Raw genomic sequence first — 12,134 nt, 5'->3', positions numbered from 1 at the left:
GTGGTTGCTTTCAAGTTCAAGTTAGTTCTGAGGCACTATAGTACTGTATCTGTTTCTGTATTAGCTGATCCGTGAGTGTTTTGTCTAAGTACGCATAGAAAAGATAGATATAGCCTTTGGTTTGAAAGCTCTGTGAATGTCATGATACCTTCTAATAATTCTCTTTGGATAAAGTTCTGAGAGAAAGAACTGTAACACTCTAAACGGAACATTGGGATATAAGTGAAATACTGAACTCAGGTTTCCAGAGGGATTGTGGTCAGGGTATTCATATACATCTGGCATCTATATCTACATATAGAACACTGTCAAAACCAGCTTTGATACTACTGTTGTCTTGGACCCTTGCCTGAGGCCAGAGTGCTACAAAACCATCTTAACAGAGTCTACAAATTAAAATGAGTCACAAAAGGAGCAAAGGACCCAGTGGAACCTGTGAGCTTAATGGAATATTTGTCTATGACAAAATATAAGGAGAATTTCCAGAAGTAAAAATACAGAAAAATTCTCCCTCACATTTAAATGAATCTTGGTCAGTTTAAATAATGGAAACAGTCCTAATTCTGTCTATGTTCATGATGTTAACTATATGTGCATTCCTATAGGTGTTTGATTTTACAATAGCAGAAGACGATGTTGAAATTCTGAATGGAATGCATGATGGGAGACATGTTTCCTGGGACCCAAGCCTTATTGTGTGAATGAAGGTTTGAGCTTTCTCCTCGGTCAGTTATCAGTGAGTCACACCCTGTAACTTAAATTTAGGGAAGGTTACAGTAAGAATATAAACATAAGATTAATATTTGCTATTAATGATAACTGATTTGAAATCCTTAACATAGATAACAGACAACATATTTTTGAGGGTAGCACTTTTGTACTGAGATCTTACATTTCAGTCTCAAATCCTGATCCATAGTTCACTGAAGCCCATGCAAAGCCTCCTATTTATGCCATTGACCCTGCATCAGGCTATTTAATCAAAGACCATGAGGAGACAGCCCTTCTTTAAAAATGTAAGAAAAAATGCTACCCACTAGGGTACAACACAGGTGTTAAGTACGAAATAATTTTTCAAGTACTTTGTTAGAGGGATACAATGTATCAAGAAGAAAAAGCTGGGTGGAAAAATATATGTTAATACCACTGTTATTACAGTATTTATACTTTAAAATGTACTGCAAATTTCCATCAAAAATATAATCTCATCGTAATAAGCAGTATCTGAGCATCACCAAAAAATTTTATGCGTATTATTGCATAATAATGGCATTAACCCAGAGAGTTCTATGCATATTATTTCCTAGCCTGTAGGTATAACAAAGTAGTAATCTTTACAGAGAAGTCCATGTACAAATAAACTATCTGCATAGCTAAAAGTTCAGCAGCAAGCTCTAAGAGCCAAAGAGGTATCATTGTTATTACTGCTTTTTTTCTCTTACTGGAAATTCTGGTGAGTTTTGTGTAGCTTTTAGTGAGAATTAGTTTAGCTTTCATTTTGGATTTGTCCAGGAAATCTCATTAGAGACTATACTGTTCCTCAGATTTTCTTATAAAATACTTATAGAGATAGATAGATGTAGATTTACAGATCTGTTTTGAGAAAAGTGTCCACAGAGTCTTTTATTGTCTGAGTATTCAACTTCAAGTCACATTGATATTTTAGGAGTTCCTGTGTCTAGAAAAGTATGGAAAATCTGACTATGATTTATATTCTGTGTGGACTTCCTGAGGCAGTTTTCCCAGTGCTTTTCTGCTTTAGTCATGTCGTAAAACAAAGCTCCTTAGTTTTTTATCAAGAAGTGACTTACAGCAATCACATATTCTAGCCTGTATTGTTTGTCCTCAAAGCAGAGCTTCAATACAGCTTGGCTAAAATACAGACACTTACCTTTTTGATAACAGCTCCTCAGAATAATTGGCTGTTTTTTCCTGGTAAACATTTCCACGAAAATCGGTCTAGATTTGCCTCTGGAATCATTAATGTATTATTTATTATTTTAAAATACAAGTTATTGTATGAAATGCTGTGCTCACTAATACCTGTACAATGTATTGTTCCAAGAAAGATACACAATCTCCACAGTAAAATTATTTTCTAGAGTTTCAAGTGTGGCCTGCAGTTTGGGGTGCTCCAGTATCTGGGAATGCCACTTTAGGTGTCTAAGAACAGTTATGTACCTGGCTTAACTGTTGTGATGAGGGGTTCAATAGTTCCAAAAAGTAAGGCTTAATCATAAAATTAAGGTAATTTGTAGGCTTTTTTAAGCTTTTGGAGAAAATGAAGGCAAGGACTAAGTGAAAATTGGAAAGATTGCCCAAAAATAAACCTTTCTACCAGTGGTCATCAGCTAATCCTGCTTTTGAAAACTCACTTTATAGAACAATACCTTAGCAATATGAAAAAAAACTGTCAGTGTGCTGTTGAGGGACTCCTTGCTTCACAGTGTATCTGAATTCATAAAACGAGGACTAGAAGTGAATCATGTACCTAGTATTCACTCAGTGTGGCTTTTTGGCAGTGAAGACTTTTTCAGAAACTACGGAAGAGAAATTGGTGTTTTACCTCTAGTTCTCTCTAAAGAAGCAGACATCACATCAACATACTATTTCCAACACAAATGATGCATACGAAGTGAACCAAACCTTTATGTATGCTAGCAAATTCTAGCTTCAGTATTACCAGAACAGTATCAGTTATGACTAGTTATGTGACTCGAAGTCCCATATTGGTCAGGACAGCTCTGTTTTTTCTGCAGTTATTTCTGACTGATCACCTCCCTGTTCTGAGCTAAACAGAACTAAACCAGATTTTCTTACTAATGCCCCACATAGATGGCTTTAGGCTACAGTGAGGATGGCTTCCTAATTCATTGATGTATTTCATTGTTCCCTCTGTCAAAGAGATTTTACAATGTTTTTTATGTCTGTATCTGCTTTTGCTAGGAAGTCAAGACACCGTTTTCTCTGATCTAGATCATGGTATCTCAGCAGTACAATAAGTAGTGAAAGGAATAATCAGATAGAAGTAGTATTACTAAAAAAGCATTCTTAAGGAGCAATTGTGGCAAGTTACAGTTTTAATCTGATGCTTACTTTCCTAACTACCTTCAGACTTAATTATTGGTGGTTCAGGACTTTTTTTCTGTTGGGTTAGGGTTTTTTTGGTAATCTTTCCTAGCAATTCCTTTGCTATCAGGTAGTGGCTTTAGAAGTATGGAAGAGTTTAATTTTAACTATGTACAAAGTCGAGTGTAATTTGAGGCAATAAAAGCTTTTTAAGTGCCAGGACTCAGCTGACCCATGCTGTCTTTCTCCCAGGTGTGGTGTGCAGTTTTGCATATTGTGGCATCATTAATAGCTATTGTTTTTTGCTAGAAGCTGTAATTGCCCCAAAAGTCTAGAACCCTGTTATCTCCTGTGTGTTTGGGATATATCACGGGACCCTCTTCCTTTGACTATGGCATTCACAAGTTTTATACTGGTAGTTAATTTAGAATCATTGAGCAAATCCTCTTTTACTTTTGATCAGGTTGCAGAGGGAAAGACAGGCTCAGTGGATTCATATTTTGTGCTTTTCTCTACAACTAAATTGATATTACAGATGTGGTAGATAGTTTTCTTTTTAAGCAAAGGCTGCTGAAGATTAAGTCCACATCACCTCATCTAAATGAACATTTCTAAAGTATCAACAACTTTGATCATGGTATAAAGAAATAAGACAACTAATAAGAAATTGGAAAGTGAGCAGTAGTGAGATTTAGGGGTAGCGGTGAGGAGTGATGTTCTGTAATAGAAGCAGAACCTAGAAGACCAAAAGGATATAAAAGTGCTGAACATACAAAATCAGGAAGTTTAACTCCATTTTTTTATTTCTTCTTTGGTCAGTTAGCCTGGAGGTGCTCATTTTTTAAGATTAAAAAAAAAAACCAAAACCCTCAGAATTCATTCCTCAAGTGAATTCTTGGAATTATATGCATATTCTTCCCCAGGGCTGAAATTCCTCCTCTTGTCCATATTTCTATAAGACAAGCTTTCTCTAGAGAGAAAAATTTATCACCTCTCTACAATGACCATTTTTAAGATACAGCAATGCATCCATTTTATCAGTGTAACCCATGATATTGCCAGTAGGAACAGGGAATACACCTGAAAATTGAAGGCACTTTTTCTTCCATATTATGTAGGTCATTTATGGTAGTGACTGATTGGGCACTCCTTTCTAGTTGAGATAACACTGATAAATTGTATCTTAGGTAAATAAGCCATTATTTAAAATAAGTGCAATCAGCTGCCTTTGCAGGAGCACTGTGACTCTTAGTGGAAGGGAATTCTCTTGAAACAAATAAGGAAAGGAAAAAAAATAAACTGAAAGTCAGTGGAAAGGGTGAGGCCACTTTCTGTGCAGCCATGTACCTTCCTGTCTGAGTGGCTCCCTCTCTCCTTTTTCTTGCCTATTTCTGAATTTCATCTTTTATGTTACTGGAGATGAAGGCACCTAAGAATGTTTAATTGGAAAATAATGGAAATGGTTTTGTAAAGTGCACACTTCAGGAATTTTTTTTTTTAATCAGGCTGCAGAAGTGCTTCTACCGCACCAGTCCCCCAACATAACTTTCAAGGCATTATTTTTCTGACTGGCATGTGTAATAAAGAAAACATAATACTGGTAAGTTCACAAGTCCACTAAGCCAAGCAGACTGTGTAATATTCACCCTTCTTTTGGTGGTTAACACCAGCTGATTTTCTTTTTAAAATAGGAGTGCTGAACTGTTCTGACAGGAAAGCAGATGTTAACGCCATGTTTTTTTGAAAATGGGGAGGAGGGTGGAGTAGCTCTTGCTGACCTAATTGAATCCAAGCAGCTAACTCTTTCCACATGGCCACACCCCTTCCAAAGTTTTGAACCTCATCTCTGACTATAGTGCATTGGGTAAAATTAACAGATAAGCCAACCTTCTGGCAATTTTTCGTGTTGCTGTGCTGGGAGTCTTTTTCTGTGCTTAATCTTTTGGCACTTTTTGCAGCCTCCATTAAGATGTCTGCACTTTTGAAAGAAAAAATCAAGTATTCACACTGCCTTGTAGTGAGCCTATGTTATATTTATGATATAAATGATGCAGCCTTACTATTTGTCTTTATGAATGGCTGCTTATCCATCTGCAGCATCACACAGGAGTAGTTACAATTGCCACGACATTATAGAATAGTAATGACTTCTAAGGGACAAGAGCATGAGAACTATCTCCAAAAGTTGTCACTACCCAAAAAAAAAAAAAGGAAGCACAAAGCCTGAAATTAATTTAAATCAATGACGCTGATACTACTTCCCAGTAATATAACTCACATCACTCTGTAAACCATTGTAGGCATGGCCAACGTTATGGGATGTGCTTCCCTAAGCAACTTTGCACAGATCCATTGTACCAGATCTCAATCGCTGTGCCCAAGAGGAATATTTATGATCTTAATACTGGCTTTGCTAGCCAGTGCCCTTTGAGAACCATTCTGTAGCTGAACTACTAATAGGAAATTCAAGAGTAGGTTAGCAGCATTATCATCCTATTAATGATTCCTCTATTTTTTTCTCCAGCAACATAAATTTCCAGGACTTTATAGATGAGGCTTCAAAATTCCAGTATAATGAACTAGTGTTAAGTTCATAACTTGGCTGCGAAATTTGGGGGGGGGGGGGGGGGGATGGTGGTGGTGCACAATTACTTTCACAGTTTCCTGATAACAAGGAGAGCAGAGATTGTTGGGTTGTTTTGTTCTGTTTTGTTTTTCTTTTCTCTATGAATTCATTCTTTCCTAATGGTTCCTCATGACCTGGGTTTATCCCATTGAATATCCATAAGTATAATGTTGCCAAGATGAATTTACAGTAAATCGCTTGCTTTGGGTGCAGTATAAAGGTGGTGGTAGATTAATCTGAAGCATAGCCGTCAAGGTCATATGTATACTGTGGTACAAATTCAATTCCCTGGTGTTGAAAAATATATATTTAATGGACTCTTTATATTAATGAAACAGCAACCAGCTATTTTATATCCCATGGTTTGTGAGATATTTGCATGATTATCATGAACGCCTTATAAACCAGATACAAGTACCTTCGGTTAATCTGAAAAACTATCACAGGTGGTTTTGTTTTGGTGTTTTTTTCAGGAAATGGTTATTTTACTGCTCCCCCCCCCCCCAATATTACAGATAAGTAATATCTGTAATCTGCCAGATAACTGCGGATTTTCCATCTAAGACTTCTGTTTCTTCAGAATAGCATGTTAAGTTCAGTTATCATGTTCATTAGTGTCTTTAGTTTGCCCTAACAGAAAACGTACAGTAGGACTTCAGTTCACTGATCTGTATCACTGGAATAGAAATTGAACCTTCAAAAAGTTTTCTAATGCTGCATGATATGGTTTCATTACTGTAGAACTTCTGCTATATTTTAATACATATTAAAAAAACATATATCATTATTAGATATTTTAAAGTGTGTTGTGATTTTGGGTGCAATGATACCCAGTTGCATGTCACTTTCTCAACTACTTCAATTCTTTCCACTTGGAGTTAAGCTTTTCCTAATGTTCAGCTTAGTGATCTAAAAATAAAGTACAAATTCTCACAAAAATCAACATAGCAAACTTTTTACAGTAGCCTTTTAAAACAAAAATGGCCATTTAATTAATATTAAATTTATCAATATTAAGAACTTAAAAACAGACCACCTAAATTACAGAATGCTAATACTAAACAAACATGTGCTTTAGTCTTTACAATGTTCTTATCACTTTTTTTTTTCCTCCAAAACAGGTTTTTGATTTTAATCTGGGGGAAGAAGATATGGAGTTTTTGAACACTATGAATATCAACAGAAAATTAATTCATCTAACCTACCCACTGTGGAAAGGATAATTTAAAAGCAGATTGTTCTATACTGCAGAAGTGATGCAACTGAAACATTAATTGATTTTAAACTGAACAATAAATCTAAATTTTTCTCTTGGGTTCTCAGTACCTAATAAATATCAATAATAAAAAACCAGTATCAATGGCTTGTATTTCCTGTTATGTTAACAAATTAATAAAATCATTTAGTTTACTCTTTTCTTTGTTGCTTTCTTACATATTCTCCCAGTACAGGTTGAGCTGTCTCACAATATTATAATTAAGTTTCTTCTGCCTGCATGTACTTCATTTAAGGTGTTGTTTTAACCCATTTGAACAAATTAGTTTGGGGTTTTTTTCACAGATTTTGAAAAGTATCAGTTGCTTAAAGGCACAGATAGGATCATGCTACAATGCATGTAAATCTTGAAAAATTATTCAAAGTATGAAATATTTGTTCTGGGATTGCAGCAGAAATCTGAACCAGATTTTTCACTCTGTTTTTTATATTCCTTCTAGTCATGAGAATTTTGGGGGATTCTGCAGGCCGCTCTTGGCACTTTCTTGGTGAGCAAACCTGTTCTGTTGGTACTCTTTCAAGGATCTCCTGCCTTGACCCAGCACATCAGGGAGGAATGGCTCTGGTTTGTGGCCTAAGTTGCGTCAGGATGAATAAAAGTCCTTTTTGTTTATATAAAGATCTTTGAAAGTGCAGAAGAGTAATGTGTTGGAGAAAAATCCTTTTCTAATCTGTCTTGGAGGGATTTTCTGTATCCTTTCAAGATGGGTAATGTTCAGACACTCCTCTGATGCAATCGTGAGTTGTCCAGCAGTGCTAGCACTAGGAGAGTATGGCCTTCTGGAGGTGTCTTGAGGCCACCGATCTATTAGTATGCAGGCTTTGGCAGTACCCCATCTTGCAACTTCTTTTCTGACAAGATCAAAGCGTTTTCCTGCAAGGAAATTGCCCTGTGACTACCCAGGTTTCTGAAATCCCCACCACACTAAGTTCTTACAGGAAGTTCCACAAGAACTTTCATTGTCACCGGCAGTCAATTTTGGGGTTTTTTTGGTGCCAGACCCTAAAAAAGTAGTTTCTGCTCATCCTAATAACTCAAGTATCTAAGAGCATACACATATTCAGAATCCCTGTGAACAAAAGTGTCTGCCTTTATACTTGTGGGCATGGTGCAGAAACATTTTTTTAACCAGTTTACGCATGTCAGGCGGCTCTTATGTATCAGTTTGGTGTCATGATGTGCGTAGCCCTCCTGCTGGCATTCGACTGAGACCTGCGTTCTGGTTCTTTCTGAAACGGTGCATGAATAACATTGCGTTGTCTTTTCTCCTTATTCTGACTGTAGGCAATTCCAGAGTTGAGTTCTCAAAGGAGCTATACATACCCTGGATTTCTGTAGTGTATTTCATAGAAGCACAAGCTTCCTTAACACTGGACCTGGCAGTTGGAGAGGTACTAAGAGAAGAATTCTTGTTCTGTTGGTGGGGATGGAGTATAAGCCTGGTATAAATCACCTCACTAAACACTTTGCCAGTGTACTCTTCGTAGAGTTGGCTGGACCAACCTGTCTTTACCTTTGTGTTTCAGCCCTTGTGAGGAGGCTACAACCTGTGCAGCTGAGCCCTGTTAACCCATCACCTCTGAGGTTTTAGACAGCTGTCAGTGCAAATCCAGCTGATCTGGCTTCATTTGCCTGAGAAGAATGAAGCTGTATTTCAGTTTCCTCTCTGCTGAGATATTAAGAGGGCTATAAATGTGTGTGGTCATCTAATTTTAATGCTGCTTTTTGTGATACAAATACCCAACTGTTTGGAGTGGAACTGAAATTGCCCAGGTATTTTCCACAGCCTCTATTTTCCACAGCCTCTAACAAATTATTTGTTGGATCTCGCATCTCTGAGTTAGAGCCCTCTCAGCTGGTTAACCAATAACCTAAACATGAAAGCCTGTACATCTGACTACTGAAACCCTGAGTCATCTTATCCTTTAATTAAAGCATATTCCTTTAATGTGTTCCTCTTGCTTAAAATTATGTGAGAATTATTTCCTAGAGGAAAATGCCTAATGAATGCACTTTTATTTAGTATTTTCTATACATTAGTTAAATAAAGGAGAAAGCTTTGAAATATCAAGGGTATGTCAGGCAGTTGCAGGGGATGCATATGTCAACCTCAAGCATGATTTATCTTACATGCCTTTTCTGACAGTTGTAATTTAACGGCTGTATTTTCCTCCAGGCTCTCAGGAGGCTGAACATATTTTCAAGTTTCTAGCTTTGTGGTGGAAGAGTAAATGTCTGTTTGCCAGTGTAATTTATCTGAGTCATTCTGGGAGAGGCGTGGAGCAATTGAAGCATGACTATTAGCATAAATAAGAGAGGGACTCTCCTCCTGAGGGTAGAGTTACTCTTACCGTCTTTCAGAGAAAAGCTGCTTCCCCATAACAACTACTACTCCTAATTGACTGATGCGATGCTATGAACTAAAAGGTGTAATATATTGAGCTCTGGTCTATTGTGATATTCTTTGGCATTTCAATTTGAAGTGGCGTTAAAGAGAACAGAGCAAGGAAGGAAGAGGAAAATTTCTGCAGTAAGCGCAACAGTAGATTACCAACAGAGTTAGCATTTCATACACTGAGGGTTTTTCTTTTAAAAGTTTTAAGAGAGAAGGAATTATAAAACCTAAACTCACTTCTTTCTCAGTCTCTATGCAATAGCACTGTTACCACTGTAAGCAGTTGTCATTACCAATTTTGTTTTAAAAAATTAATTTAAAACTTTTCCTCGTATTTTCAAAAATGTAGGTATCTTAAGCATCCTCTGAACATTCAAAGACTCTTTTTGGATGTGAAAGCACCAACACAGGGTCGCGTTTGACAGGGGCATGAAGCGAGTCCCCCATGGGCCAGTGCTGGCTTCTGCCCTCCCGCGGTGCTGGCTGGCAGCCAGCCGTGCCCCTGGGGCTGCTGCCCGCTCTGGGGGAGCCGCTGGAGTTACCCGGCGCCACGGGAGGCTGCAGGCCACAAGTGCAGGTGACACCCTCCACGACTGCTCCCGCAGCCACCGGGCCTGCCAGGACAAAACCACGCGGCCCCAGCGTGGCAGTGGGAAAAGGGAAGAGCCTCTTCCACGTATTTCCTTCAACACTGCTTACAGTGTGCCCCGAGTGAGGACTGAGGTGGTACAGAGGATGCTTCCTTCGGCCTTATCCCTGCTGTGCCTACTCAGAGGGGGAAGAAAGATGGGAGGGGGATGCTCGCCGGCACCCCCCGAGGCGCAGGGGCCAGGGTCGGAGCCGACCTGCTTCCCCGGGCGGCCACAAGCGAGCCGCCTCCTGCCCTGGGGGGAGGCAAGGGCCGCCTTCCCGCGGGGCCAGCGGCGTGCCGGCAGCGGGAGGCGGCAGCGCCCGGCGCAGGGACGGCTGGAGCTCCACCGGGGCGTCCCAATCCGCGCCTCCCACGGCCGGGCAGGGCGAGGTGGGTCCCGCGGGGGAGCTCCCCGCCTCACGCCTTCCTGGGCTTTCCGCTACGGCCCCTCTTTCTTCCCCAGGCCTGTGGGTCTAGAAAAGCCCCGGCACAGCAGCGCCCGCGGCTGCTCCCTTCCCGGCGGGCAGGGCCGCGGAGGGACGGGACGGGACGGGACGGGACGGGACGGGGCGGGGCGGGGCAGCGCGGAGAGGAGAGGAGAGGATGCCTCGGCCGCCAGCGGGGCGCGGCGAGCTCCCGGGCTGGGCTGCGCATGCAGGTCCCTCAGACGATCCACCCCGTGGCCGCAAGCAGGGAGGAGTTAGAAGGGAATAATCGGAAACGGGGTGGAGAGCAGCAGCTGCAGAAACATTAAAACCACCGAGCCCCCGGCCCGGCCGCTGGAGTTGCTCCGCGGGCACGCAAGATGCGCAGGGCCGATGTGGGCTCCGCGCCGCACTTGAGCGAGGTAAGGCTCGGGGAGCCGCGGCCGCGCACCGCACCGCGGGGCCGCCCCTGCGGAGCTTGGGGCCGCCGCGAAGGACCAGCGCCGCGGCTCGCCTCTCGGCGCGTCCCCCCGCAGGTCCCGAAACAAAAGAGGCGCGGGGGCTGTGCGGGACCCCGCGGGGGCTGTGCGGGACCCGCCGTGCCCGGCTTGGGGCCGCGTCCGGCGGAGGCGGTGCGGGACAGGAGCGGTGCGCGCTAGAGACCAAAGCGGAGCAGGAGCGGTGCGGGACGGAGCCCGGGAGCAGAGCGGGGAGCCGTGCCCGCTGGCCTCGCACCTCCTGCTTTGCCCCGCTGAGGCTGTAACTAACAACTCTGCCTGTTCTTCTTTCCTTGCGTGACTTCACGTCTTTAATTCTCTTTCCATGGTCGCTAGAAAATGTTTATACGTAAAGGGAGTTCCCTCCATATCTGCATTCCTTAATCATGCCCATTTCAAAAGCCTGCAGTGCTAATTATTCAAGTGCAAGGTAATTTTTTGCCATTCTTTGTTTCAGACCCACGGAATGGGCTTGCTATCTACCTTATTTACATATTTTACTTAATTTTTTAAACTTTTTCCTGCTCCAGGTTTTGTAAAGCATGTTCTTACTTTTATTTAGCAAGGGCACCCCTTTTCTGTTTACAGCTTTGAGATGATCCCTTGCTTATATACATCAGTGAATTCACCACTGTTCGGGATGGCATCAGTAACTTGCATAACTGCCCCCTTCCAAAGCGTATTCAGACTTCATTAATGGAGGAGAATACAGGTCTCCTGTCAAGTAATTTCTGTGCAGGCTTTCATGCATTTGCAGTTAAATCAAGCCCTCTCCCTTTCTAAATCTCAGCTGTTGTATTACAAGGTGTGTTTCCTACTGAAGAAAAAGATACGCTAGAACTTACTGCTGGGGAGCTTTGAGATCTTTTGCATTGGAAGAAGTCCAGTAATGCAGTCCTTCCCGACTCCAATTTACCTGTTCAGCTCTGCATGACAGAACCTTTTTTGTCTTATTAGCTTTACCTATTGAATACGCCTAACCATCTTTTAAATATATTTTAACAGTTGAATGAAACTGTGTGGATACATTTGTGATTCTGATGTACAATTAAACTAGCAGATTATCTTAAACTGTTTATCATTTGTTACACTGTTTGCCTTCCTTCTTTTAACTCTGGGCTTTGTGCCTCTTGTTCTCAGGGCTGCGGTTTGTGAGGCTGTGCAGCAGTGCCGGGCAGGCTGCGGGGCCAAGGAGCTGCGGGGCAGCCACCGGGT

General features: G+C 41.3%; 1 protein-coding gene across 4 annotated transcripts in view; it reads left to right on the top strand.

The window, feature by feature from the left end:
- LOC104256407 (uncharacterized oxidoreductase ZK1290.5-like) overlaps positions 1 to 7,090 on the top strand; it is a 39,574-nt gene extending 32,484 nt beyond the window's left edge. The window contains exons 7-8 of one of the 4 annotated variants that reach the window (XM_059822117.1): positions 606 to 736; positions 6,817 to 6,855. In XM_059822117.1, coding sequence (XP_059678100.1) covers positions 606 to 701 — 96 coding nt within the window. In that variant the 3' untranslated portion in view covers positions 702 to 736; positions 6,817 to 6,855. Of the gene's footprint in view, positions 1 to 605; positions 737 to 6,816 lie in introns of all 4 variants that reach the window. The other 3 variants (XM_059822119.1, XM_059822118.1, XM_059822116.1) reach the window with 3 other exon arrangements.
- Positions 7,091 to 12,134: the final 5,044 nt, after the last annotated feature.

This window comes from Gavia stellata, chromosome 10 (assembly GCF_030936135.1).
Source record: "Gavia stellata isolate bGavSte3 chromosome 10, bGavSte3.hap2, whole genome shotgun sequence".
Classification (NCBI taxonomy): Eukaryota; Metazoa; Chordata; class Aves; order Gaviiformes; family Gaviidae; genus Gavia; species Gavia stellata.
Note: the sequence above shows the minus strand (reverse complement) of the source record. Positions and strands in the feature narration are given on the sequence as shown.